This window comes from Pempheris klunzingeri, chromosome 21 (assembly GCF_042242105.1).
Source record: "Pempheris klunzingeri isolate RE-2024b chromosome 21, fPemKlu1.hap1, whole genome shotgun sequence".
In the NCBI taxonomy this organism is placed as follows: domain Eukaryota; kingdom Metazoa; phylum Chordata; class Actinopteri; order Acropomatiformes; family Pempheridae; genus Pempheris; species Pempheris klunzingeri.
The window spans coordinates 10,718,633-10,743,283 of NC_092032.1; the positions used below are offsets into that span (position 1 = coordinate 10,718,633).

The 24,651-nt window shown below is 41.1% G+C and overlaps 1 protein-coding gene across 1 annotated transcript in view; it reads left to right on the plus strand.

Moving 5' to 3' along the window:
• Window positions 1–367: 367 nt before the first annotated feature.
• Window positions 368–24,651, plus strand: part of rttn (rotatin) — a 31,002-nt gene continuing 6,718 nt past the window's right edge. Inside the window, exons 1-40 of the mRNA XM_070852706.1 lie at window positions 368–507; window positions 874–1,061; window positions 1,296–1,485; window positions 1,668–1,766; window positions 1,872–1,962; window positions 2,272–2,386; window positions 4,665–4,815; window positions 5,310–5,475; window positions 6,125–6,315; window positions 6,518–6,633; window positions 7,558–7,725; window positions 7,837–8,049; window positions 8,175–8,287; window positions 8,402–8,528; window positions 8,836–8,961; window positions 9,275–9,391; window positions 9,937–10,076; window positions 10,771–10,942; window positions 11,038–11,137; window positions 11,791–11,876; window positions 12,502–12,619; window positions 13,185–13,281; window positions 13,371–13,436; window positions 13,566–13,757; window positions 14,571–14,813; window positions 15,648–15,804; window positions 16,844–17,010; window positions 17,680–17,899; window positions 18,820–18,948; window positions 19,107–19,217; window positions 19,824–19,982; window positions 20,224–20,301; window positions 21,030–21,225; window positions 21,328–21,425; window positions 21,528–21,615; window positions 21,949–22,150; window positions 22,607–22,697; window positions 23,067–23,217; window positions 23,481–23,618; window positions 24,407–24,609. Coding sequence (XP_070708807.1) covers window positions 477–507; window positions 874–1,061; window positions 1,296–1,485; window positions 1,668–1,766; window positions 1,872–1,962; window positions 2,272–2,386; window positions 4,665–4,815; window positions 5,310–5,475; window positions 6,125–6,315; window positions 6,518–6,633; window positions 7,558–7,725; window positions 7,837–8,049; window positions 8,175–8,287; window positions 8,402–8,528; window positions 8,836–8,961; window positions 9,275–9,391; window positions 9,937–10,076; window positions 10,771–10,942; window positions 11,038–11,137; window positions 11,791–11,876; window positions 12,502–12,619; window positions 13,185–13,281; window positions 13,371–13,436; window positions 13,566–13,757; window positions 14,571–14,813; window positions 15,648–15,804; window positions 16,844–17,010; window positions 17,680–17,899; window positions 18,820–18,948; window positions 19,107–19,217; window positions 19,824–19,982; window positions 20,224–20,301; window positions 21,030–21,225; window positions 21,328–21,425; window positions 21,528–21,615; window positions 21,949–22,150; window positions 22,607–22,697; window positions 23,067–23,217; window positions 23,481–23,618; window positions 24,407–24,609 — 5,604 coding nt within the window. The 5' untranslated portion in view covers window positions 368–476. The remainder of the gene's footprint in view (window positions 508–873; window positions 1,062–1,295; window positions 1,486–1,667; window positions 1,767–1,871; window positions 1,963–2,271; window positions 2,387–4,664; window positions 4,816–5,309; window positions 5,476–6,124; window positions 6,316–6,517; window positions 6,634–7,557; window positions 7,726–7,836; window positions 8,050–8,174; window positions 8,288–8,401; window positions 8,529–8,835; window positions 8,962–9,274; window positions 9,392–9,936; window positions 10,077–10,770; window positions 10,943–11,037; window positions 11,138–11,790; window positions 11,877–12,501; window positions 12,620–13,184; window positions 13,282–13,370; window positions 13,437–13,565; window positions 13,758–14,570; window positions 14,814–15,647; window positions 15,805–16,843; window positions 17,011–17,679; window positions 17,900–18,819; window positions 18,949–19,106; window positions 19,218–19,823; window positions 19,983–20,223; window positions 20,302–21,029; window positions 21,226–21,327; window positions 21,426–21,527; window positions 21,616–21,948; window positions 22,151–22,606; window positions 22,698–23,066; window positions 23,218–23,480; window positions 23,619–24,406; window positions 24,610–24,651) is intronic.

Consider the following 24,651-nt stretch of genomic DNA (forward strand, 5'->3'; position numbering starts at 1 on the left):
CATATTGGGTTTTTTTTGTTGTTTTTTTTGTTTACTACATACTTCCATATGTGTTCCTACATAGTTGTGATGTCTTCAATATTAACCTACAATGTAGAAAATAATAAAAAAAGAAAACTTTTGACTGGCACTGGCACATGTTGGTTTTTACAGTGCTTATCAGATCTCTCTAAATAAAATGCTACACTGTTTATAAATATGATGAATTTATATACGAATACTTTCCTTCAGGTGGTTACAATACACCTATTGTCTCTATATTTTATGTCTGCATGTGGTGTATCCTACACGGTTGTACTCCCTGAACGCAGCATGGTCCTCTACAGGAAGTGAGTGACGTTGGCGCGTTTGTTGAAAACAGACCCGGGCAGACGTTGTTGACGTGACACCGGCAGACAAACACTCTCTGAACTGAGTCGCTGTCAGTCACCGATGAAGCTTTTTCACCTGTTTTTTTACATAGAGAGACACTGAACATGGATTTATCTCCCCTTATAAAGAAAATAGGTAGGCTAACTTACTAGCTAAGCAAATGTAGCTTTGGAGCTCGACATGAAGTGATGTTAACAGAACCTGTTATTTGCCTAATATTAGCCGCTTGCATGCTAACGTTAGCTAATAATGGAAACCTTCTCTAGGTGGACTGTACTTTTACTTTATTTATTTTGGTGTTACGACACTCTGGTGTGCAGAGTTGTAGCTCATGTCAGCGCTAACGTTAGCTAAGAAGTCAAGTCAGTAAAACTTTTCTGAACTTCCACCCAGCGTTAGCTAACATAGCTGTTGACGAGCTAAAAACAAAACGTCACTGTTTCTGATTAATGTCAAATGTCTCTTCTCAGCGTAATAGTTTGATTTTTCTGAAAACCTTAGGGCACTCTTTGGTGGAGATACGAGTTCGAGCATTGAAGAGCATCATATGTAAACTGGACCATTCCCTGATTTCCGTCTCTGACATCGTCCAAGAAAAGATGCTGTTCGTGTATCTTCTTGAATGGTTCAACTTTCCCGAGGTGCCGATGCAGGAAGAGGTCCTTGAGTTGCTCTCCACTCTATCAAAGGTAGATGCAGAGCTAGATGATGAATGCATTACACTGATCAGCGTTTAGTGTAAATTTGCCCTTGACTTCAACCTATTTTTAAGGATTACCAAACTTAAGCCTGTTACTTGAAGTAGGAGTGATCACCTCTTCATACACAGTATACATTGTATGCAAAAATCAAGTGACATTTTAATAGCAACTCCAATGCTAAGATTTCTCATTTCATTTTATTTTGTCATTTTGTCTTCCAAGCACCCAAGTGCAGCCCAGATGCTAAGAGACGTTGGGGCGGTGGATTTCCTCACCCAACTGTCTCCTAATGTAGAGCCCAGACTGCGAGCTGTCATCGATGAAACCCTGGACCAGCTGTTCCTGCTACCTGAGCTACTCCCTTGTCATGCTATGGTCTACTCGCATGGACAGCGTACTACAACTCCAACAGGTGTTACAAATGAAAGACAGATAATTGGTAGATTTCATTCTTTCTCCTACAAAGTACTTCATAGTCTTATGTATACGAGAGGTGGGAGAGAGTGGTGTGGGTTGTCCTTTTGCTTCTTTTAGTTCGATCACATGCCTACAGGACGTGAGAGAATATTTACAAATCTGGTGTCTCCGCTGTAGAGCCTTCAGCTGTTCCACCTGAGGAGTGTTTTCCTAAAATGGGCTATTTCCACAAGAGTATGCCAAGCCATACAGCTGTACCACCGAAAAAGATAGCAGGTACCAGTATTTTTACTACCTGTATTTTGCCCATACATGCATATAAAGGCAGCACATGATATATTTTTTTCTATAAATGACTTGTCTCCCTGTTTTGTTGCACAGTGCATGAGTCTGTGAGATGTCTGAAGTTTTCTGTGTTTCCATGGCTGACTCTGACAAACACAGACAGACACATTCTCTCATCCAATGAGAGGTGAGAGACAAAGCATGTATATAATAAATAATATAAGCCTTATTAAGTCTCTGTTTTAATTCTTGGAAGAATTTATCAAAGAAGTTAACCAGACTAAATTTTACAAAACATTCTGTGCCAGCTTTTGGTATTTAACAGTTTTGGAGTTAAAAAAAAGATGTGGGTATGATGCCAAACTCTGCATTGCAGGACAGATTTTATTTAGCTGTTTTCCTTTTTAAAAACTTCTTGGATTTAATTTCACAGGAGCATTCACTGATGTGACATTATTGAGTGCTAAATATATCTGTCTTAATTCTTTTGAAACAGTTCTCTAAGGAGCAGCAACCCCAGCTTGGTGCGGACCACATGTGAACTTCTGTTTGACGTCATTATGCAAGACTTTCCTGATGAGATCTTTCTGCAAAGGCCCAATATTGTAAAGGTATCGTTACATAATACATAATGTTCTGGCACTGACAACAGTTCTGTAAATGCGCATACATTCACTCTTATGTGTCCTGGTGTATTTTAGAAATTTCAAAGTTTAAACCTAAAACTATACCAAACGAAAGCTGCAGTGGTTGCAGTACTTCTCATTATTAGCAGTCATGGGTGTAATCAGAAGCAGGGTTGTCATTTTTTATATTTATATATTTATTTATATTTTGGCGGCTTATTGTTAACCCTAAAATCTCTCAGCGCTTGATTCAATATGGGTGTCCAAAGAGACAAAATTAAAGACATGACTGAAGAATTCCAGGGTTTGTTTATTTTCTGCTTGTTCGGCCCGTGGCTCATGATATTTAATATGCATGTTTATTCATGTCAGTTAGATGAAGTGTATTGTTTTGAGAGGCTAGTGTGGCCATCCCATAATGAAATTTATGGCATGGTCACTCAAGCAGCTGTCAATATAATAACCTGTCAAATACTGTCCTTGAACAAAACACCAATTTATAATTCTGTGTCCCTGATCTTGTAAGAGGAGGCCTCTGGAGTCTTACTTTGCTTGAGCAGGCACTAGATTGCTGTGAGGATATAGTTTGGTCATGATGTACCTCTCGTAGGGTGGAAAAGCCCCTTGGTGGAATGTTTCGGTCCTCTAAAGCCGCCTTTAATATCAGAAATTCTCAAAAACAGGTGCTAGTTGTCCGCAGGTGCTCGAACTGCCTTCATCCTGGTCTTGTAGGCTTTGAGAGGATCTCAGCTGTCCCCATGTTGCAAATGAGAAGGACAATGTGCTTGTGTCAAGAGTTAGTGTGTACTCTACTTGAATTCATGTGGAGCTGACTGATGCACTGGGTCAGTCATAACCCTGAAATTAATACAAGCGCCATCTTTTTATTTTTTTCTCTCTGTCCCCATCTCTTTAAATAGTGTCCTCAGCTTTTTGATGTATCCACCAGCATCATGTCATCAACAAAGTCCATCTGTTATCTGAACTCTTTATTTCATTGGCATAGACAGTGTTGGCGGAAGCATCATTTTGCCCTGATGAGCCACTGCGAACATTACTGTTTTGTTAATAAAGTGGTGCATTATATTACATCGGTCTCAAGGCAGTATTAGCATAGTGTCACCCAGCAGTCTCATCATCAAAAAGAAATCATTATGGGAAAGTACTTTTCTTCTTGTGGCTTTGCTTGGCCCTCCTTTGAGTTACTAGAGCTATTAAACTAAATTAAAAGACTTGGATTTAGAGGCATGACATCATTAGCAACAGAGGGCAGGGAATCTGAACTTGGAACAAATTGCTACTTCAATAATTCAATTCCTCTCGCCTTTTTTATTTAGCAAACTTTATTACAACTTTTCTATCACTGTCTGAGTTTAAGTCCTGTTTTTTTACACAGTCTTTGTACATTGTTTGTCTCAGCTTGGGGCTCTGTTTTGTCTGTTTGCAAACAGAGAAAGAAGCCAATTTATTTGCCCAATTACAATTATATCCTCATTGGATATTGCTGGTTGTTAAAGAATAACTCTGGTATTTTTAAACATGGCTCCTATTTTTAGATATTTTGGGTTTTGGAACTGGTCCAGTAGATTGCCTCCACCTGTAGCCAGGAATGGGCAGTGATTGGGCCCAATGGCTGCAGTGTAATCCTTCTGCTCTTCTTACTACTGACAGGCGCCTGACTCCATTGACAAAAACAGTACTTTTACACCATAGCTGCTGGTCTGCTGCTGTTTTGATCGGTTAGTTTATTTGTGTTATAGTGTGACTTTAGCGTTCTAAAGGCTTAGTTCGATACCAACACAATATTTGTGTAGCACCCGATAAGGCAGTGGTAAACCAAGGACTCCTGTATTCTGCGAGGTAAAATTACTATTTGTCAGTATAATCTGGCTGGTGTAAATAGCACAACCCTATGGCTATTTTTGGTTTGACAGAAAGATTTATGTCTGTAGGGATCCGTTCCGTGACAGTGTTATATACTTAAAATAACAGTCGGTCAGTGGCAAAAACAAGCACTTACATGAACTTTGATCTGACACCATTTCCTTGAAGGATTACATTATAGCCATTGCTATAATAATTCCTGGCTGCCTGTAGAGGTGAGCTACTGGACCAGTTCCAAAAGTTTTTGTCATATTAAACCCATATATATGTGCAAATTAAGTCCATGTTTAAAAATAGAGGGGCTATCGTCTTTAGAAAACCTTTCCCTAACTCAGCTTCACATTAATAATACTGCTCTGATATCCCCTTCTGTGTTCAGAACCTTCTGTCCCTGTTGAAGCTGGGTTCAGGTAAGGGTGAGGCAAGCCACCTCCACTTGCAGGCTCTTTCCTGCCTGCGGCAGCTGTGTGTGGGACTGAGGAGGAAACTACGCTTTCAACAAGATCCAAGCTGCTACTCTACAAAGCAAGGTAGCATGCCTGAGTTAGCCTGATGCACAGACCCTTGTACAGCTGTATTTAAATGCTAATAGTAGTAGAAACCACTACCTCTTGATTAATGGTTTTACATGCTTATTCAGTTGATTTCTGTTAAAATGACATCTTTAGATAACATTTTAGTTTATTATCTGGTTGCAATGTCGAAGTCAGTTTTGAATCATATACTTAACATAACCAATTCCTAAAGCATGCCACAGTGTTTTATATTTCATTCAATATTAAACCATTCTGAACTATTAATTTAAGTATAATTAAAAAAAAAAAACAAGTTTTTCAAATTCAGACTAATTTAATTTAAATGAATTAAAATGAATTAAAAACTATTGCTACCTAATCCTACTAATGAATTTCTTATACGGGGGAATTTGTGCCACCACTACCTTAATCTTCTCTTAGCTTTCTCATACAGGGTCCATGTGCAACTAATGGGTAAATATATTCTTTTTTTGTTGATGTTTTTGTAGATCCAGTGTCCCAGAACTCATCCTTTTCCTACTCCCAGGATGTGCGGACCCAGCGTTCCCAGGCCTCATCTCCGGGGGCGGAGTGCTCTCCTCGGCCCTCTGTGGTGGGACGCACTGGCCAGAGAGCCAGGGGAGATGGCCAAGACGGAGATGCAGCTTCCAACAGGTGTGTGCATATGCGCACTCTTAAGTTTATGTGCAACTGCATTTTAAAGGCTAAAAGAGATGATAGATGAAAAACTGCGTCACTTTCTGTAAATCAATTCTTGCCGTCAAAGGCATCACTTCTATGCATGTCTTTAGCAATCACATTAGCAGTGAGAGCAGAGATTTACTCCGTCTGGCTTCTGTCACACTTCTGAGGCATAAATTGTATTATGTTAGTCAGTCTTCATTGCTTGTAGAAATAACCTTTTGATATGATTCAGCATTGTTGTCAATTCTGTTCATCAGACTTAACAAGACTGTCTTCTACCTTTTTAGAACTTTGTGCACACACAGTAGGATTTTTTGTGGCTTTGATAATAACAAAATTGCTAGTGACACCAGCAACCCAGCACATAAAGATAAAACGATGTGAGAAAGACTGTGAAGGATTTTATTCTTCTTAAAAATGAATTGCACAAGGAGCCCTCTAGCGGCTGATATACAGTGTTTAAAAATCAGTTCAGATTCCCGTGATGGCATATCCATTTTTTCTTTTTTTTTTTTGTGATCCATCCCTATACAGCTCATACGTCACCTCGTGTATTTGAGAGGTCCAAGTACAAACCTTGAATTTACAGTTGCCTTCCTCTCGTCTGTGATTCATCCAGTGGCAGCTCGCACAGAGGTGGAGCAGCAGTTCAGGCCCCCAGGCAAACACCCCAGTCACCTGCAGATGTGGCCCATTTGGCGCTTCCTGACCTGGGTGTAGAAGATGTCCTGGAGCTGCAGTTACAGCAGCTCACTTTGGCTCAGTTCACTGTTGCCACCATGGAATATGCCATACCATTGCTTAAGACAGGTAGGAGGGGGGGTAGGAGAAAGATCTTTTTAAATGATATAAATCAATTATCACTGTCTGTTTTTGTTACCTGAGTAAAGATCAGATATTTGAAATATCCCCTCACCTGTTTCACTACATTGACTGTATTCTATCATCATTTGATCCTGTCAAAACATCTCCCCTGCTCTTGTTCCGTTTCTCTCTCCCTCTTCTTTCTCAGAGGGTTCGCATTTGTTCCATCGTGTTCTGGAGCTGCTGTGCGATGCCATCCTCCTGCTTGGGGACAGTGTTTGTGAGCTGGTCTGGGACGATCGCAGCCTGGTGGGGATGGAGCTGGCAAGTCAAAACACAACTCATGACAGCCTCTTATGTAGATGAATGGATACACTTCACTGAAAAGGGGAACTGAGTTGGCCACCAGACAATTTACACACACACAAGCATACGGTACTCAACTGTCAAGAAGAAATGTAGGCATGTGATTGAGCTGAATGAATTATATAAGGTTACAAAGGCTTTCTGCTGGTTACAAAGAGCTTTGAGCACATACATGCACACCTCTTGTCTGTACCCGTGGGTTTATCCAAGCACAGAATTGTTGGCTCAGTAAATGTCTTCATTTATTATGTGTATTAAGTACATACAATGGATTGTGTTAAAGTGCTGTGTTTTTTTTTTTTTTTTTTTTTACCATGCAGAATAATTTGTTATGCCATCAGGATGGTTAAAAGAGTATGTTCCAATGCAGGGGGACTTATACACTTGTCAAGCCTAGGCCCCTCTGGCCCTCTGCTGTTTAATACATGCCCAGAGCCTTGCAGCCCGAGAACTGTTTTGTCATCTTTATGTGGAGAGCAGCTTTTGTGTGCCAGACCTCTAGGTTTTTCCTATGGGAATGGGCCGAACTGTTCCTGCCAGCCACAGCAATGCACAGGGCATGTACTGCCCCCTGCTGGTATTTATCTTCTATTGTTCAATTTCTAGTCCCAGAACAAAGTGGCTGAGAATAGATTGTTCCAATTTATTCATACTGAGATAGGGTGGATCTGTATCTCGTCCCAAAATAACCCTGAAATCTGATTACATTCAATTCCTAACCCCTGGAACGAACAATTTTTCTCTTGGCTCCCAGCCAGTGGCTGTGCGTCGGTGTGTGTCTATGTATGTGAACACGCACGTGATGCGAGTACATGTACGTGTGTCTCTGTCTTTGTGTGGCATGTGTGCTTTTGTCTACATTTCTGTCTGTGTTTATTTTAGAAGGAGAAGCTGCAAGCCTGCATGGAACTGCTGGGGGATATCCTGAGCTACCATCAGAGCTATTCAGTAGACATTCCCCGCAGCTCTCATGTTCATCACAGAATGGCTTACACAGGCACTGCTATATTCACCATTAAACTCCTACAGACCATCCTCCCTCCTGAGAAGGTGTGTGTGTGCTTGTGTGACGAATCAATCAATACTTTCTTGATGGTTTTCTGATTATTTTACTTGAACTCCAAAAATAGTAGAAATTTAAGGTTTCTTAACCTCACACAGGCTAGTGACAATCTCCCAGAAAACACAGCAACTGCTATTTTTCACCTATGCTTGGACACATCATTGGGGAGTTTATTACCCAGCATGCAAGAGACAGCAGTGGCCTACTTGGAACAGGTCAACTCCGACAGCCATGACCTCTACAGGAGAGTGACCCGCGCTGTCCTCTGCATGGAATCCACTTGCAACTTCCTCAAGGAGGCACAAGCTGAGGTATGAGCTGTGCATCACACAATTCCAGTAAGCCAATAGTGCTAGTAGCTCTGCAGTGTGCAATATGAGGTCAGTCATGTTTTACAGCTTCCTCTATTCATTTATTGATTCACTTCTTCATCAAGGGAGAAAAGAACTGGTTTGAGTTACTGGAGCTGGCAAACCAATCCATAGACGGCCTCCCGTTTCATCAGCACTTACCCATTGTCAAGGAATGTGTTCACATCTGCTCATACCTGTAAGATGAAAATCATACTGTCTTGCAATATGAAGTTACTTTTTCTGCTGCATTTAGCATTTATGAATTAAGCGGCTATGTGCTTGTTTAAATTCCTTTGCTGTCCATCACCAGGTGGAAGTTTGATCAGCCAAGCCCCCTCCTCCAAACAGAGAGCCAGAAAGTTCTCCTCAAGCTGCTGTCACATCCCTTACTGCCTGTCAAGACGGAAACATACGAACGCACTTTAAACCTAGTCAAGGTCAGAGCAAGCCATCTTACATAGACTCAGTGTTTAAATTAGAGTGCGCAGGTTCATGGCTGAGTTTATGGCTGCTATAGCCATAATGTTGGCCTGCTTGGTGGTGCACCCATATGTAGATAAGTAGGATGAAGATGGATGAATTGCAGATCTCTGACAGTGTGCTATAAAAACAAACCCACTTGACATTTGAAATTAGACTTCCTTTTCATTTTGGTAACCAAGGTACATGGCTAGTGTGTGCGAGCAGATGTGAGAGGATAACGATAATTTATGATGTGCTTCTGTGTGATACATACACCCCCAGGACTGCATTGGCATCCAGAATGTTTCACGACAGGAACCAGGAGCCTGCGGAGGAGTTAACTTCCTTCTCCACCACAGGGTGCTCTATGAAATAAGTGCTTTTGGACTCCAGGATTCTGCAGAGAAGGTCAGCAAACGCATGTGTTTACGTCCTGTATTTATATTAGAACCAATTTGACTTTTTGACCTTTTAAGTGAGGCTGTCCTGGCCCGTTCAATATGCAGGTTTAGGTAAGACTTTGAAGAAATAATGTAATCGACACTCATAAGAATAAGAGGACAGGGATATTTTTGTATTGCATGTGTTTTTAAAGGTGTTGCACATTACCTTAAGGTCATGCTACGCTATCAGGGTTCACTTGTGCCACTTGCAGTACTTGCTAGTAAATTTTATATCAGCAGTGCATTTGTGAATTCAGCAGTTTACCTGTGATCTATAGGTGAATGCTGCTGCCAAGGATATTCTGCTATTCCTGCTCAAGGGACGATTGATGATGACAGCATCAACCTGGGACAGATTCAATGAGGCACTTTACCCGGTCATGCCCATATTACAGGTGTTGTGCTCTCTGTAGTGGCTGTGTTGTATTTGTACAGCAGAGCTCATAAAGCTGTATCATATTTGAAACTTATTACATTATATTTATAGAGCGAGGGGAAGCGGTGTATGTTCAATCAAAACAACTATGATCAGAAGTGCAATTTTAGCACTCTTGGACCACAAAGGACTGCATATTGAGCTGCCAGTGAGAAGAATTTAGTTATTCTCTCATTTACATATTCTCTGCTATATTGTTTCCTTTTTGGATGAAAAAAAAACAAGCTTTTATTAATTGTTCAGTTTCAGGCAACAGAAAGCCTAGAAATTCTTCATGAATATACATGAGATTTTGACTAGGCTGTCAAGTGTGATTTAATTCAAGGAGGCCATTCAGAGATGAGCCCGCCATGTCAACAAGAGATGAAATGAAACCAACCGTAATCAAAGCGATGCATATTTTATTTACTGTTGTGATGTCTAGCTGGAATTCCCCATTGTTCACTCCATTGTCTGCCAAGGCAGTCTTAGAATTGTGTGTTTCTGTGTGTGCGTATGTGGCAGGGTTACGCCAGCACTGAGGAGTCACTGGGAAACTGTGTCTTGCTGATAAGTGACATGTCGGACGTGGCTAGAGACAACGTGTTTCCAAGCACTGCCATGCTAAAAGCAGCACTCCGACTCCTTTTCACTAAACAACCCACGTGAGTCTGGGCTCTGGATCTTTCTATTGTCAGTGTTTGTATTTGTGCCTGTGTCTGTGACTGTTTGGGTGTTACGTGCCTGCCCAGATGTGTGCACACAGAGGTGTGTGTATATGTCGGTGACGGTATGCTTCTTCTGTGTCTTTGCTTTCGTGAAGTTGTTTGACGTTGACTTGAGAAAAAAACTTTGAGTGTTTTTTTTTTTGTTTTTTTTTGTGAGCCAGACAAACTCCTGAGAGTCTGGATATGCTGCTCTACAACACATAATGTGATGGACATATTAGCATTGTCTGCTGCTGTCAGCTGATGTGCTCATCAAGTCATCTAAATACTCTGTGAGGCCTGTGTAAAACAGCTATCCAGTCCCAGTCTATGAATATTGATCGAGACGGAAATTAACACCAGGCACCAGCCAGGAGATGAGCCCTGGTACATTTTGGCAACCGCTAATAGATTTGTCTACTTTGCCAGCCATTTTCTGACAATCAATCAGCATTTGGGTGTGTTTAAAAGAAAATAAATAAATAAATAAAAAGGAAGATAACATATTCAACGCTGCAGTAGTGCTCTAACGATAGATAGTTTTATCCCCCAGATATAAATGTTCTTGGTAGTTTTTAATCTAACTATTTCAGTCCAAATGTTGCATAAAATGTCATTATTATCTCATTATCTCAATGCTCATTATTGCCAGTGTGAGAATAGCAGCAGTGCAACAAATCCTACCCCACCTAACCAGCGACGACAATGCTAACACAGCCAGACCAGACCTGGATCAACCCATGATCTCCTCACTCCCCAATCTCTACTGCCTCAGACACCCTTTAGACATCACGCTGGACACTAGCAACAAGTCTGTCCTTAAGGTATAAATCAACATACACAGATAGACCAGCACACTTGGATTCACTTCTCCACTGGCCGATATAAGTGCTCACTTAATGTGCTTAATGATGGCTAGGTGGAGTCCGTGGAGAAGCTGTTTTGTATCCTGTCCTCAGACACGGTTGACATCTCACTGAAGAGATCGGCAGCAGAGCAGCTGTCTGTAGTGCTACAAGGTGAGTTGTCTATAAAAGATGTTAACTGATATACAGTAATTTCTTATGAACGCAGCTATTGTATTATATCAGTATGACAGGCTAATACTTTTAAACCACTCTTTAATTCTGCCTGCATTTCTCTCTAATGGCTGAGTCCTTTTAGATCAGAGTGCACATGTAGAGGCACATGTGAATGTGAAACACACTGACTGGTTATACTTTGGGCCCCTTCCAACTCCTGTATTTTTAAATTGGTTCCAAACATCCTCTTTATTTTATCTTAGTTGTTTCACACAAGTATCAGCAATCTGTACAAGCAGCATACATTTGCTAACAATTCGCATCCCTGTAATAGTTCATTTGAGAGGGATATTGAGCTTAATATTCCATGATGAAGTACATTGCCTGAATTATCAACCACAGAAAAAGAATGCTGAAATGCCTAAACAACATTCTCGATGAAATGTTATGTGCTTGATTTGAAAACTACTTTAAAAGTTTGTGTGTGAGTGAGAGCACTCCACCTGCGAAAACTACAACTTGAAATGAATGCAGCAGAGTTTGCGCCTTCCCACCACCATATGTTTTAGGCAAGCATGAAAAGCAAATAGTTGAGGATTATGCAAATGTTTATTGTCAGTATATTGAATTGTTCTCTTACTTCCCCGCAGACACAACAATGCACCCAGTGCTGAAGAGTCTTGGAATAACAGACAAAGTCATTTCTTTCATTGCGGCGTGTGTAAACGGCAACAAGGTAAAAACAAACCTGCTCTGGCAAAGTGATAAATAGATGTGTACCGAACGAATTGCTGTTGAAGCCAAATAAAACAATCTCTCTCTCCCTCATAAATGCCGTTCCACGCGCTCCCGTTTGTGTGCATGTCCTCTTTTATATGTGCTCATGTGAGTACATATGTTGCCAGCGGATGTGGAGGAAACCCACTGAGCCGTGCATGATAGAAGGATGAAATGGCCTGTGTTAATAGTGTCAGACAGGCCCTGGTCAACAGTGAGTTTTGCCCTCTAGTTACTGCAGTCTGCTGATCATTCCCAGGCCTTGAATGAGAAGCTGCTGACAGGGGTAATCGTCCAGCATGTCTGAGTACATGGAGTCGGAGGAACACGGCCACAGAGAATGACTTGTCTAAGCTAACAAGTGTATATAAGAGGGATGCCTGCAGGTTGTGTTTGTCCTAACCGTCTATTGCCTGCAACCAGTACAATCACAGAATTTGGTTTAAGCTTATGTGAAGAGACAGTAAAGAGACCCTGCGCTTTTGTATGTGAGAGACACAGAGCAGAATGAAAGAGAATATGTGTGTTGGTTTGTGTTTTCCCTGCAATTAAACACTGACTGCGTATGTTGCTGTTCTCCCCAGAGCTTAGATTGCCTGCTGGAGCCGTGTGTATGTATCCTAAGGAAGCTGGTGTATGCTGATCCATCTCTGAGGCACAGCCTGGCACAGCGCAACCTCCTGCTCCTCACTCTGCTCAGGGGTACGTTCACAAGACAACTCATTAAGTAACAGCTATACACGCGCCGTGTTTTGTAGCCCGGGGGCACATTCTCAAAAAAAAAAAGATGACAAGTCATCCGTTGATGCATACCTTTTAACCATGTTGTCACACTGTAGTAAGTGGCATATTAGTATGATGCAACATGTTGCTACGGAGACCAGCTCATTATCTGCAATGCTGTAGTTGGTAATATATACAGCAACTCACATGTGTGTTGCATAATTTGTAGCTAATGTGACAGTTACTCGTTTCATATGCAGAATGAAATTTAAAGGATAACATCTAGGTTATGACTTCCTGTGTATTTATAGGTTGTTATTGCACAGTCTGATTTAGAAAGAAATGTACTTTTTGGAGTGTTATTTGAAGGTTTTGTGCAAAAATATGTGCCAGGTTTTTTATACATTGGGGGTTTCCAACTCCAGCTTAAGTGTTTCTCCCTCTAATGGAATTTTAAATTCTTCTAAAGGTATTTATGAGGTTGAGTGATAAAGTTTAGGATGTGGTTATTATGTAAATTGCATATGTTGTGTTTTCATTACAGCATCCTTGATATTAAAGGAGAACAAAGGCAGTGGAAGTGAGATCGCTGTCCTGATGAGCTTACTGCTGTTTGATGAAATTGCCAGCATTGAAATGTGGTGAGTTTGTTTGAGCTTTCCATACCTCTAACATAAATGTGCATCCATTTAATATTTTTTTGTACTACCTGTTTTTTGTGTCACATCAGGTCGGACAAATCCAACACAGATGTGACCCTTACCCCGTTCTCCCTACCGCTGTCAGTAACACGCAGGTAAGCCGGTCGGTACATTTGTGAAGATCATTAATGTCGTACTTGGTTTTCTTTTAATGTCCGTTTGTCTCCTCACCTCCACAAGCAATACTGACATCTGTTTACTCTTCTCCCCAAATTGTCTTCCAGGTACAATATCCCATTCCAGGCAGCGACTCACCACGCTGTCAGCCCGTACTGCTGTGTCCTGCCCCCGTCCTCTGACCTCCTGACCCTGGCACCCGCACGCCAGGCCCTGCAGGTAGCTTGGAATACTGCATGGCATTCTGGGATAGACAGCCTCCTTGAAGAGCTGCATGGGGTCTCTACCGATGTCTCAGAGTAAGAGCCTTGATGTATCAAGAGAACCGGAGTTGTCCTTCATTATAGAAAGAAATAGGCTTACGAGTTATAGTTATGTGTTCATATACAGTTTATTCATTTATTTGTTAAGTCTTCATGTTTGTTGGAGGAGCATTTTTGCAACAGTTTGTTTTGATCAGAGGAATGAAATGTTGGATGTAGGAGAAACTGACCGGGAGAATAATTCCATAGCAGGATATTTCAATCAAAGAATAATCCTGCAACACATCACACTTCAACAATGTTCTCTCTAGTGGAGAATTGCAGCAAAGAATGAGTTTCAGGGGGTTGGCACCTAGTGTTTCATCTGTCTTCATTTACTTCTAATGTGACCTAATTCAAACAGATGAGAATGTCTCTCACACAGTTTTAAACAGCTTGATTACAGAAAAGACATTTAAACCACACCATAGATGGATCAATCCACCAGAAACTACATTTTATACAGTGCTTTGATTGGAAGAGGAGTGTTTGTTTAAGTTGGATTAATCACTGAAATTTTTGATTTGAAGGGTATTTTTTCTTTCTTACAAAGTTTAAAATCTTCCCACATTGTTTTGACATAATTTTGACAGTTTTGTTGTTGATAGTGGCTGGTATGATGCCTGCCATATCTGTGCTTGATTCAGTAATTCTCAGAAAAGTCTCCCTTTGGATGACTGATCAAATATGTTTCATAATGCAGACATTAGTATGCTTCTGAGGTCGCTGCTTATGCAACACACTTGTCAATAGTCATGTATTCTGCTTTGAAATGTATTTTTTTAACCATTTACATTTTGTTCCCCACAGATTTCATCCTGACTTAAAGCTGTCAGAAGCACAAGTTCTGTCGCTGCAGGCGATGCACCTTCCCACTGCGCTGCAGGATTGCATCCAGGCCATCGTCACAGCAGCAGGACACAGTTCAGTGACCTCTGCCCTCTGCAGGCTGAGCCTCTATTTAATGATAGACAGATTGGCCCTTCCTCACATTCCCACCCACAGCTGCAGAGACACTCTTCACTCCCTCAGTTGGCAGACGGCAGTGACCAGGTACACTGCATACAAATGCAATAAGATTTCTAAATGAAGCAAATAATGGAAGGGTTGAAGGCATTCCCTGACAGACAATACAAATGCCCCCATGTTATAATAATAAAAAGATTGAAAACTAATACTTACATAAAACTAAAACTAAACATTTTTGACAATAAAAACTAAACTGAAACTAGCCAACCCAGTATGGAAACTAACAATAAAGGAAATAAAAATAGAAATTAGAGATAAAAAGTAATGAAAAATACAAAGAAAATAGAAATAGAAGCTGTTGCCAACAGTAACTTGCTGGTAATCAAGTGTTTTTCCATGGCCCAGTGAGCATATAAAGGCTTTGTCTTTTTGTCTTCTTTTGAAGAATTGATGTGAATCAATAGCAGTTCTTTTTTTTTTATTACAATGCCTGATTAAAGCTTCCCTGAGGAAGTATGACCAACTTATGATATCATTGACAAAGAAGTTGAGCTGGACACAATCTTTACAATCAATCAATCAATCTTTATTCTTTATAGCAGCTATTTTTAAATGTATGTGCGTTTCCTCTAACTACTCTAATCCTAAAGCTAAACCCCAAAATGTAAAAGATTCAAATGGTATGCTTCACTAATAATGAAGAAAAGAGAAGCAAGCCCCCACAAAGTTCATTCAGATATGTCAAGTCATTACAGCTAATTCCATCAGTTTATTACCACCCTTCTGCCAAAGGTCTTAGGCATTTACTGTGGCAGTATAGTATGCTAATTAGAAAAATAATGAATATAAAATTATTACTGAGTATTTTTCAATCATGTTGCCTTTCCTCTTATTGCCATGGTCCCTTCCTCCCTGCAGGTTTCTCCAGGTGCGTCCTGCCTGTGTTGAGGATGAGAGGTTGCTAGTGGGCATTGTTGCATTTTTGAATGCCTACTTCAAACAGATGCACACAGAGTCTGTGTGTGACCCAGAGGACAAGGACCTGCGCTGGATACTGGAGCTGCTTCTCAACCAGGTACAAATAATTCACACTTTCTGGGCAAGCTGGAAAGTAAAACCTCACAAATGAAGTCCTGTAAGGTTTTGACTTTAAAAAAAATGAACTCAAACTGCTATAAGTTACTTTATGGTTGTGGTGTCGATGTATTGATGTCAAACCTATGGATCCTGCAGTCAGGCATTTTATCAATATACTCCTATTAATGTGTGCCTTGCCTTTGATGTGTGTGTATGCGCTTGAAAACTATGTGTGAGTGCATCTCTTTTAGCTAGTAATCTAGTTAGGCTCTCGTCTCCAACACAGAGGGTTATACACCTGTAATCAAAGCTTGAATAAATCACACACCGTCAGACAAGCCAAACGTATTACTCTCTCATAACAACAGAAAAATAGTATCACAGCGTACCACCTCAGACCTGCGGCTCAGATTATTTCCTGAGCTCTTAACACAACGCTGGAGTCATATTTTTGCTCAAGGAGAAGAATAACCACACTGTTTTAGGGTGAGAGCTACTTTTAGGATTTAATCAGTCTCACCTTGGTTTTCTCATTAATGTGTGTGTAAACAATAAGCCCTCCCCTGGCAGCTAAAGCAGACTCAGATTGAATGCCTGGTAGGGGTGAGCAGCTCTGCACTGCTCCGGCTTTTCTGTAATTACTGAGCTGTTTCAGGAACATCTGTCGCTCTCTACACTTGCATTTACTCTCTATTCTGTGCGCACTGCTCAATAAGAAATTCAGCATGTTTGGCATTCCTAGATCTGAATTTTGCAGGGAAAAATGGATGGTGTTACACCTGTCAGCCTCCCCTGCATCTTCCCTCAGTGGCTCAGTTAGCCTGAATTTAGAAAGGTTGGCAGTTAACAATTTTGTTGTTATTAGTATTTGCACATAATCCACTAAAGTTAATAATCCCTCTGAACCGGGTGATGTATTTTTAAGATGTTTATGAAGTTAATAGAGTACAAGAGGGCATAGAAAGAAAAAGAAAAAATACCTGGTGAAATTAAGAAATGAAAAAATTATTGTGTCCTTTCATCTGTCAATCATCCAGGAGACAGAATCTCTTCTTAATTTGCTGCTTGGTGTGGAGACGCAGACCTCAACTCAGAGCCATGGGCAGCCAGAGGAACTGAAGAACCATGTCAGCCAGAGACTGCAGAGGGAACTCACCAGCTTCTTTAACATCTTACTGCTCCGACTTACATACACCACTGACAGGTGGGACGGTTTCAGGTCTATTTTCATATCTTTTATTGCAATTTAAATATTAGTCGTAATGTTTTAAATTCAACACTTTTGTATACATTGTTAATCATTCTGAACAATAATTTCATTTCTTACATTATAAAATGCTGGTTTTGTCTGCTTATCAAACATACAGTAAAACACTCAATTCTGCATTAACTACATGCATAGCTCAGGGCCACAGAGGCACAGCCGACTTTCTGTATGTCTGCTAGCAATAAGCCACAATATTTTTTTACATTTCCAATGAATCTCTAATGAAAAACTAATTATTTCTCTGTTAGTGTATTGGAAAGGTATATGCACCCTCATGTAATGCAATTCAGCCTTCTTGTAGGGTTAGAAAATTGATTAATATCATCAGGAGGAAAAAAAGATCCTGAAGTGTACTTCCACTGCAGGAGAAGTGTTTATTTCTGTTCATTTATGGTGGAAATTCTATTAGCTAAGTCATTTAGATCATTAAAATGAATAACAAACATGTAAAAAGCCGAGGCTTATGATAAAGAACTGGTATACTAATTGTCAATATTATCTTGTCTTTTTTTTTTTCCTCTCTTCTCTGCCTTTTATCTACCCTCCTGTCTGTCTGGTTTGTTTGTTTCTCACTCTTTCTCACTCTGTCCTTTCCTGTCTGTCCAGGCTATGTCTGGCATTAGCAGGACCCTTCAAGAGCCAGCTGGCAGTCCGTTTGCTTCAGAGCCTGCGGGTGTCTGACGCCCCGCGCTTCTATGGACTTCCCAGCCTAGAGAGGACACTGCAGGGCATGGTGAGCCTGACTGCCCTGCCTGGCTGGAGCTCCCACTGCCCTGACCTGGAGCCCATCTCCCTGTGCTCCAAGTACCTTAGCGGGCTATTAGAGGTGTGTGAGTGTGTGTGTTTTATATGTGGCATGCGTGTGAAATTCAGTGTCTGCATATGTTCATGTGTTGCATGGGTATATGCAAGCCTCCTGCTCTCTCCGTCAGAGTTGAGACTGCCTACAGAAATCAATAAAAGGAAAAGCACAATACTTTCTGAGGAATTAATTAAAATTAAGTAAAATATGGTTACGGGACATGAATTGCAGCAGGTACAAATCTCATTGATTAGATATGCCATATTGTGAAGATGCTGATGAGATTAATCAACCTTGCCTATTCCATCTGTTCAGTTGTTCAACAGCCCAGAAAACAATAGCATTTCACAGCGTCTATCTGCTTGTGCAGCAGTCCTCAGCACAGAGGTGTCTAAACTTTTATTTTTGATTGGGAATGAAGCCCCCTATGAAATTCTGCTTACAGAATACATATCTTTGTTAATTTGGTTTTTTTTTAATGGGCACTCTTCATAAACTTGAATTAAAATTAGATAAAGATTGAAGGCTCATTTCCTTTTCAGTCCATATCTCTGGTGGATACTTCCATCACACTGATAGATACCAAACTTTTTGAGCCCTGTCATCTCAACCCTGTGACCCACCTCTCACCTGATACTCCTGGCACTGTAGGGCCTTAAAGCTCAGCGGGCCTTGGGCTCCTATGTCTTCATCTGCTCTTCAGTGCAGTCCCACATCCTGATGGCACATCAAAGCAAACTAATTAGTCTCAGCTGTATTTAGCTTTCCTTTGGATGCAGTAGGTTGCATGACAAGCATGTAATGATAACTCAGAAACAAGCACTCTTTGTTCAGTTCAACAGGCCGTTTGGTTAGCTATGTCCGGAAATCTGGACTGTTTGACTAGATTTGAATGAAACACTCTTTTAATTAAATATTTCCAATATAATCTGTGTCCTCTACAGGTGATCTCCTCATTTTATGTAGAGTGGGGTGGCAACTCCCTGTCTTTCATGGGGAAAGGCGTGACCAAGAATGCAGTCATCTGCTTGCTTCACCTCTCCCATGAGATGATGGCCGAGAACAAGGACAAGGCAAGAGGCGACAATGTTTATACTGCTGTGAGAGGAAATCAAGAAATTTGTGAATATATTTGAGTACTCACCCTCAACAGCCATGCATCATATTACACAGTATTAAAACGTTTTGGAATGCAGCTGAAAACATGTTTTTCTTCCTATTTTGTTGTCAGGACTTCATATCCCAGTGGTCTTTGGGGAATGAGGCAGCTGCTGAGGAGGCTACTGCTTCCCAGCTCGGTTTGGCCTGGCTCATCCCACTATGGGTTGACCGAGATCAAGATGTATGGACAGTCTCTGGCTTCATATATACACACACATATAAATATAAACACACACACACACACACACACACACACACATACATATATATACATATATACATACACACACACACACACACACACACACACACACGTGTGTATATATATATGTATATATATATCTCTCTCTGTTCGCTATTCATTCTTCAGCTCCACTTCATAAACTCTTTCTGTCATAAAATGAAGTTTCTAGATGCTTGACTTCAGGGACTAAATGAAACCCATAAGAGCAGCACAAGAACTCAGACAAAAAGAAGCCCATGACAGCTAGTCGTACCAAATTTTCTGTCTGTCTCCAAAAATAAGTTCCCACTCAAGTCAGTCTAACAGGCTCCCTTGACAAGGTTGACTGTCTTTGCCATCATCAGTTTAAATGCTAATCTTGTGTTATGAATCACCAGCCCATTAAATATGGCTATATATAGGTGTCCTATAACATAAGCAGCAACTACATTATTGGAGATTTTGTACTGTTAGTCTGTGGGTGTACTTACTCTGTCTTTCTTTACCCATTTTTTGTTTTTCTTTAAACTTCCACCCAAATCCTTGTGCCCCCTCTCATGTCAGGTGAGGATTGCCAGTTTGGGTTTAGGAGCAGCTCTGTCCTCGGTGCCCAGCGGTTGCCAGGCTCTGTGTGCCAGCTGCCAGAACATCAGTGGAGGTCTGTGGGGCACGTTGCTCAACATCCTCCTGGATCAGCAGGAGAGCAGCATGGTCCGCAGAGAGGTATGATGCTAGAACTCTAACTCTGCTCTTCTGTCTGCACAACCAAGAAAGATTTTTGTCTTTTGAGTCCTGGGCCAAACTACAGAACAGTTATCTCTTTGTCCTGGAATTATTTACACACACTTTTATCCTATCAATGGTCAGAAAATGTGGCCAGACTTTTATGTATTACCAGCCAAATACAGGCAGATGGCACTGTTGCGTGTGTGCATTCGTCTTTTTCTTTGGTTTGTGTGTCCAGGCTGCATTCATCCTGCAGAACTTGCTGGTGATGCCCATGCCTGCCAACGCAGAAGAGGCCAAGGACTCCCACTGGCAGGTCAGCAGCTCTGCCAGCCAGTTAAAAAGCTTTTATAGACCATGAACTGTTTTCTCTCTCCCTCTCTTTCAGTTTCTTTATTTTGATCCCCTCTCTGTCCCCCCGCCTCCCATTCCCAACCCTCCTCTTGTTGAGCCCTGCAGGATTCAGACCAGAGGTGCTGCTAGAATTGAAATTCTGCTGGGGCGAAGGCCTCAGGCGCTCATATCCAAAATAATTAGGTTTAAATCTCTGTCAAAACACCAGCATGCTGTTGTGTTTTCAATTGGTCATTACTGGTGAAGGGAACTGTAAGTCAGAGGTGAAAGAAAGATGAATATTTATTCTCATCTTCTAAAAGCAAGGCTTGTTTTCAAAGTCTGATCTTGTAGTAATTGCCAAAAGAAGTATTTCAAGACTAATGTACTAATTGGCACAAATTAGACCACGTAAAAACAAAAAAACTTAGTGAGTGCCTTGCAGGGGCTTTTATTAAAAATGTGAAATGAAATCCTTGAATCAGTGCCACAACTAAACTTAACAAAGTAGATTGATTTCAGTTAAATATTAGACACTGAAAAAGAGATCAAGTGAGATTCAAACAAAGTTAATTTCAGCCAGATGTAACCTTCAGCCGTTCAGTATTTAGTCCTTTTCCTCTTTTGCCCTTTAAAAAGTCCGTGGACAGCATAACAATTTCATGCACACTCATCTCTCTGCATCTCCCCCACATTAACTCTCCTCTTCAGCACCCATGTGTCCATGATGAGGTGTCTGGTGTATCTTTGGTGGGTCTTCCAGCGCTCCAGGCTCTGCTTTACCACTGTCAGTACTTCCAACATGTGGCTCTTTCCGCCTCCAAATGTTACCGAGGCAGGTATACTTTACACCTGCTACCTCGTGCCGACGCTACCAGTGGACTTCAGGAGGAGACCAGTTCACTGGGTAGGTTTTATTTTTATGTGATGGCTTTTTTGCACTTGTTTCCAGCATGTATGTGTCATTATGTTGCTTGCATTACATATGCTTATGTGTTTATATATCTAGATTCTGAGAATTCTCTGTGGTTTTGGAGATACGACCCACCTGCACCTATTCTCAGCTCTAGCAGACCTTCTAGCTCTCTCTCCACTTCCAGCACCGTGGTCAGCAATGCTCTTGTACCTTCAGACACATACTAACATGGCAAAAATAAACAGCTGCATTAAGTCAAGTGGATCATCACATCTTCATGTTGTCCATTGCAGATTAGAGGCTCAGGGCCACACAGCCCTAAGGGTCCCTCCCCGTTGAGCGTCACAGAAGATACCCCTGCCAGCAGACTGATGGCTCAAGGTACAACAGAAAGAAAAAGAGTGTGTCTTTGTGCACGAGTGTGTGCACACGTGCATTTACAGTAATAGTAGCATATCATTGTTTAGTTCTTCATACCATATAAACCTTCACTTTATTTTCCTTTACAAGCAGTGAACCACATCATGGTCAGTGATAATTATAAACTAAAACCCACTTTTGTGTATTTATGTTTCTATCTTACATATACATTTTAAGAAGTAAAACATTGTTCTCTGGTGTTTTACCTCTCTATTCGCAGACAGACGTGATTCACACAGTATGTGAACCGTCAGGGATGTGTCTCCATTAGATTTCTATTGATATGTCTCACAGGCCAGAGTGACACAGACACCAGCGACTCAGTAACCTCCCAAGACTCCCGACAGGGCGAGCCCTCAGCCGTGGAAGCCGTTGCCGTGGTAACTCCCAACCTCATGATGGCCCACTGTGGCCTGCTGACTAACATGCTGGCCATCCTGCCAGATTTCACCCTCGCTGCCATCCGACACAACCAGCTCCTCCAAGCACTGGTCAGGTAAGAGGCCACCTGCTCAGACTTCATGAACACAGTCACCGCTCTGATGTATTAATCATGAATAAGACTCAAAGGGAGAGTTTTGTTTTAATCTCCTTTTTGAATATACAGTATAAAGACGATATAAATCCCTTACATGTTATATTCATTCTGGTGCTGGTTTTTGTTAGTTGATTCATGGAAAAATAATTTATAGTTCTGATAACTGATGGATTATTTTAGTTTTCAGTAGAAATATTTAACATTTTCTGGTTGCAGAGAGGTTTTGCTGTGTAAATAAAGCTTGTAAAATCCACACTTTGCGCTCTGCTTTTTTTAATCATAATTAGAACTGATATAAATAAATATTTGTATATTTCATTCAGCAGGGAGTTAATGTTATTTGCAGCCTCACTCCCCTTTAGCTAGTTTCTTGCAAACAAAAGCAGTTTCCATCACATCTCTTTTCTTCTTCAGTCTCGTGGATACCGGGCCCATCGAGAAATGTCTGACTGAGCTGAAGACACCCAACGTCCTATCAGCAGAGAGAGAAGACATCAAGAGCCAGGTGAGCAACACTTTGAGTGACACATCTGAAGAGTTTCTCACCTTTTTTTTTTTTTATCAAGACTTACCACAGAAAACGTGGGTTGGTACAGTATAATGCTTCAGTGCAGTGCTAGGTTGTCTGAGGGCACCTCCAAATTTTAGTGTGGGTGGAATACTCAACAAGCGTAACGTCAAAGAATACACTGCATACGTTGTTGCAGTTTGGAAAAATTGGCGTTTAAAATAGAATAACTTATTCTTACTATACATCCATTTTCATCTCTTCTCTAACCTCAGCTGCTCAATAAATTTGTGTGATCTGTTTGCATGCATGTGTGATTAATCTGTTAAAGTTTCTTCCTGTGTGTGTGTGCGTGCATGTTTCTAGTTTATCACCCTACTTCAGTTCCTGTCCAGCTTCTGCAAACTGCTGCAGTCATGTGTCACAGTGAGCCAGGAGCTGATTGGCCAGATGGACTTCCTGAAACAGCTGTTGACCACTATGGTGGGGGTCCTCATGCTGGATACCAAAGGATTAGGTCAGAACCTTATGTTAAATTCAAGTAGAAGTCCTTATTTATAGCAAATAAGGTTGGTAATTACAGTCCAGAAACATTTCAAAATGTTTTCCATATTTCATATACCTGTATACTATAATAAATTATATAAATGCCAAAAATGCAAGTCCTATTCATTCTTTTTTTCCCAATTCTCCCAGCTGTATGTGCTACAGTGTGATCTGTGTGTGGCTCCGTGGCTGCCTCGTGCTATAAAATTTGTGACTCACTCTTTCCCTCATCAGATGCAGGTACCCAGGACGCGGTTTGTGTGTGCTGGGCAGACGTGTTTATGCTCCTGGCTACTCTGGTGAGGAGGGACAGCTCAGCAGTGTACCCATCTGTCTCTGCTGCGCTGGGGAGATGCTGGCGGATATTTGCAGGTACACGGATACGTGTGTGTGTGTGTTTGTGTGTGTGTGTGTGTGTGTGTGTGTGTGTGTCAAAGGCAGTGAGTAAAAGTGACAAAATTAATTATTCTGGTTTAGGCAGCAGAATCAATTCATAATGATTCATAACAAATACTACATAATAACAGACTAGATAATAATAATAATAATAACAATAATAATAATAGATTCCTTGCATTTTAAGATTCAAATCAAGTTGTAAGCAAGCGAAAAATCATTTATTTAATCATGAATGCTGATAATCATGACTAGGGTAATTATGCTGATTGCAGCGACTAACTAAATAATCAGGATTAGCATTTTAGATGTAATTGTAACTAGGAAAAAAGAAATTCTGTCATATTAACACATTCATTGAACTGTAACTGTGTACTAACTTCGCTGAACAGATGCTCGGATGGGATAATTGCATCCTGTCCTTATCCTACCTCTACCCCTACCACTTAACTTCCTCTGTGATTAATGGCACAGCAGGGAAATCTGATGAGTCCAGTAAAAGATGAATGCTGAGCCGTTGTGCGTCTGTTTATGTCTGTGTACATGTTTATGGTATCTGGGCGTCTGCATACACATTCAAATGATTAGTGTCTTCTCCACCAGTGCATACTGCCTCAGTCATGGATATGTCTGCAAACATCTAGCTGTTGGGGGATTTGAGCAAATGGATTTGCCATTTTTATCACTATGTATTGCTGTGCCATTCATTAAAAGACAGATATTCTACAGTCAACTCACTTTTTATTTTCCCTCTCCATCTATAGGGACATTATCAGTGTGTGTGAATGAGAAGTTCGCGGACACACTTCTTCCCACAGTGGCTCTGCAGTTCCTCTGTGCCATTTTCACAGAGGAGACGAAGAACCAGGATGCGGAGGTCACAGCCTTGACCTCTAAGCATGCTACTGCTTTGTCCGACATTGTTAGCAGTCCCTCCGCCAGCCAGCTGTGTGACCTGCTACTGCAGGTATGTGGAGGTGACGGGGGCACATGGTGGGCTGGTCTAAAC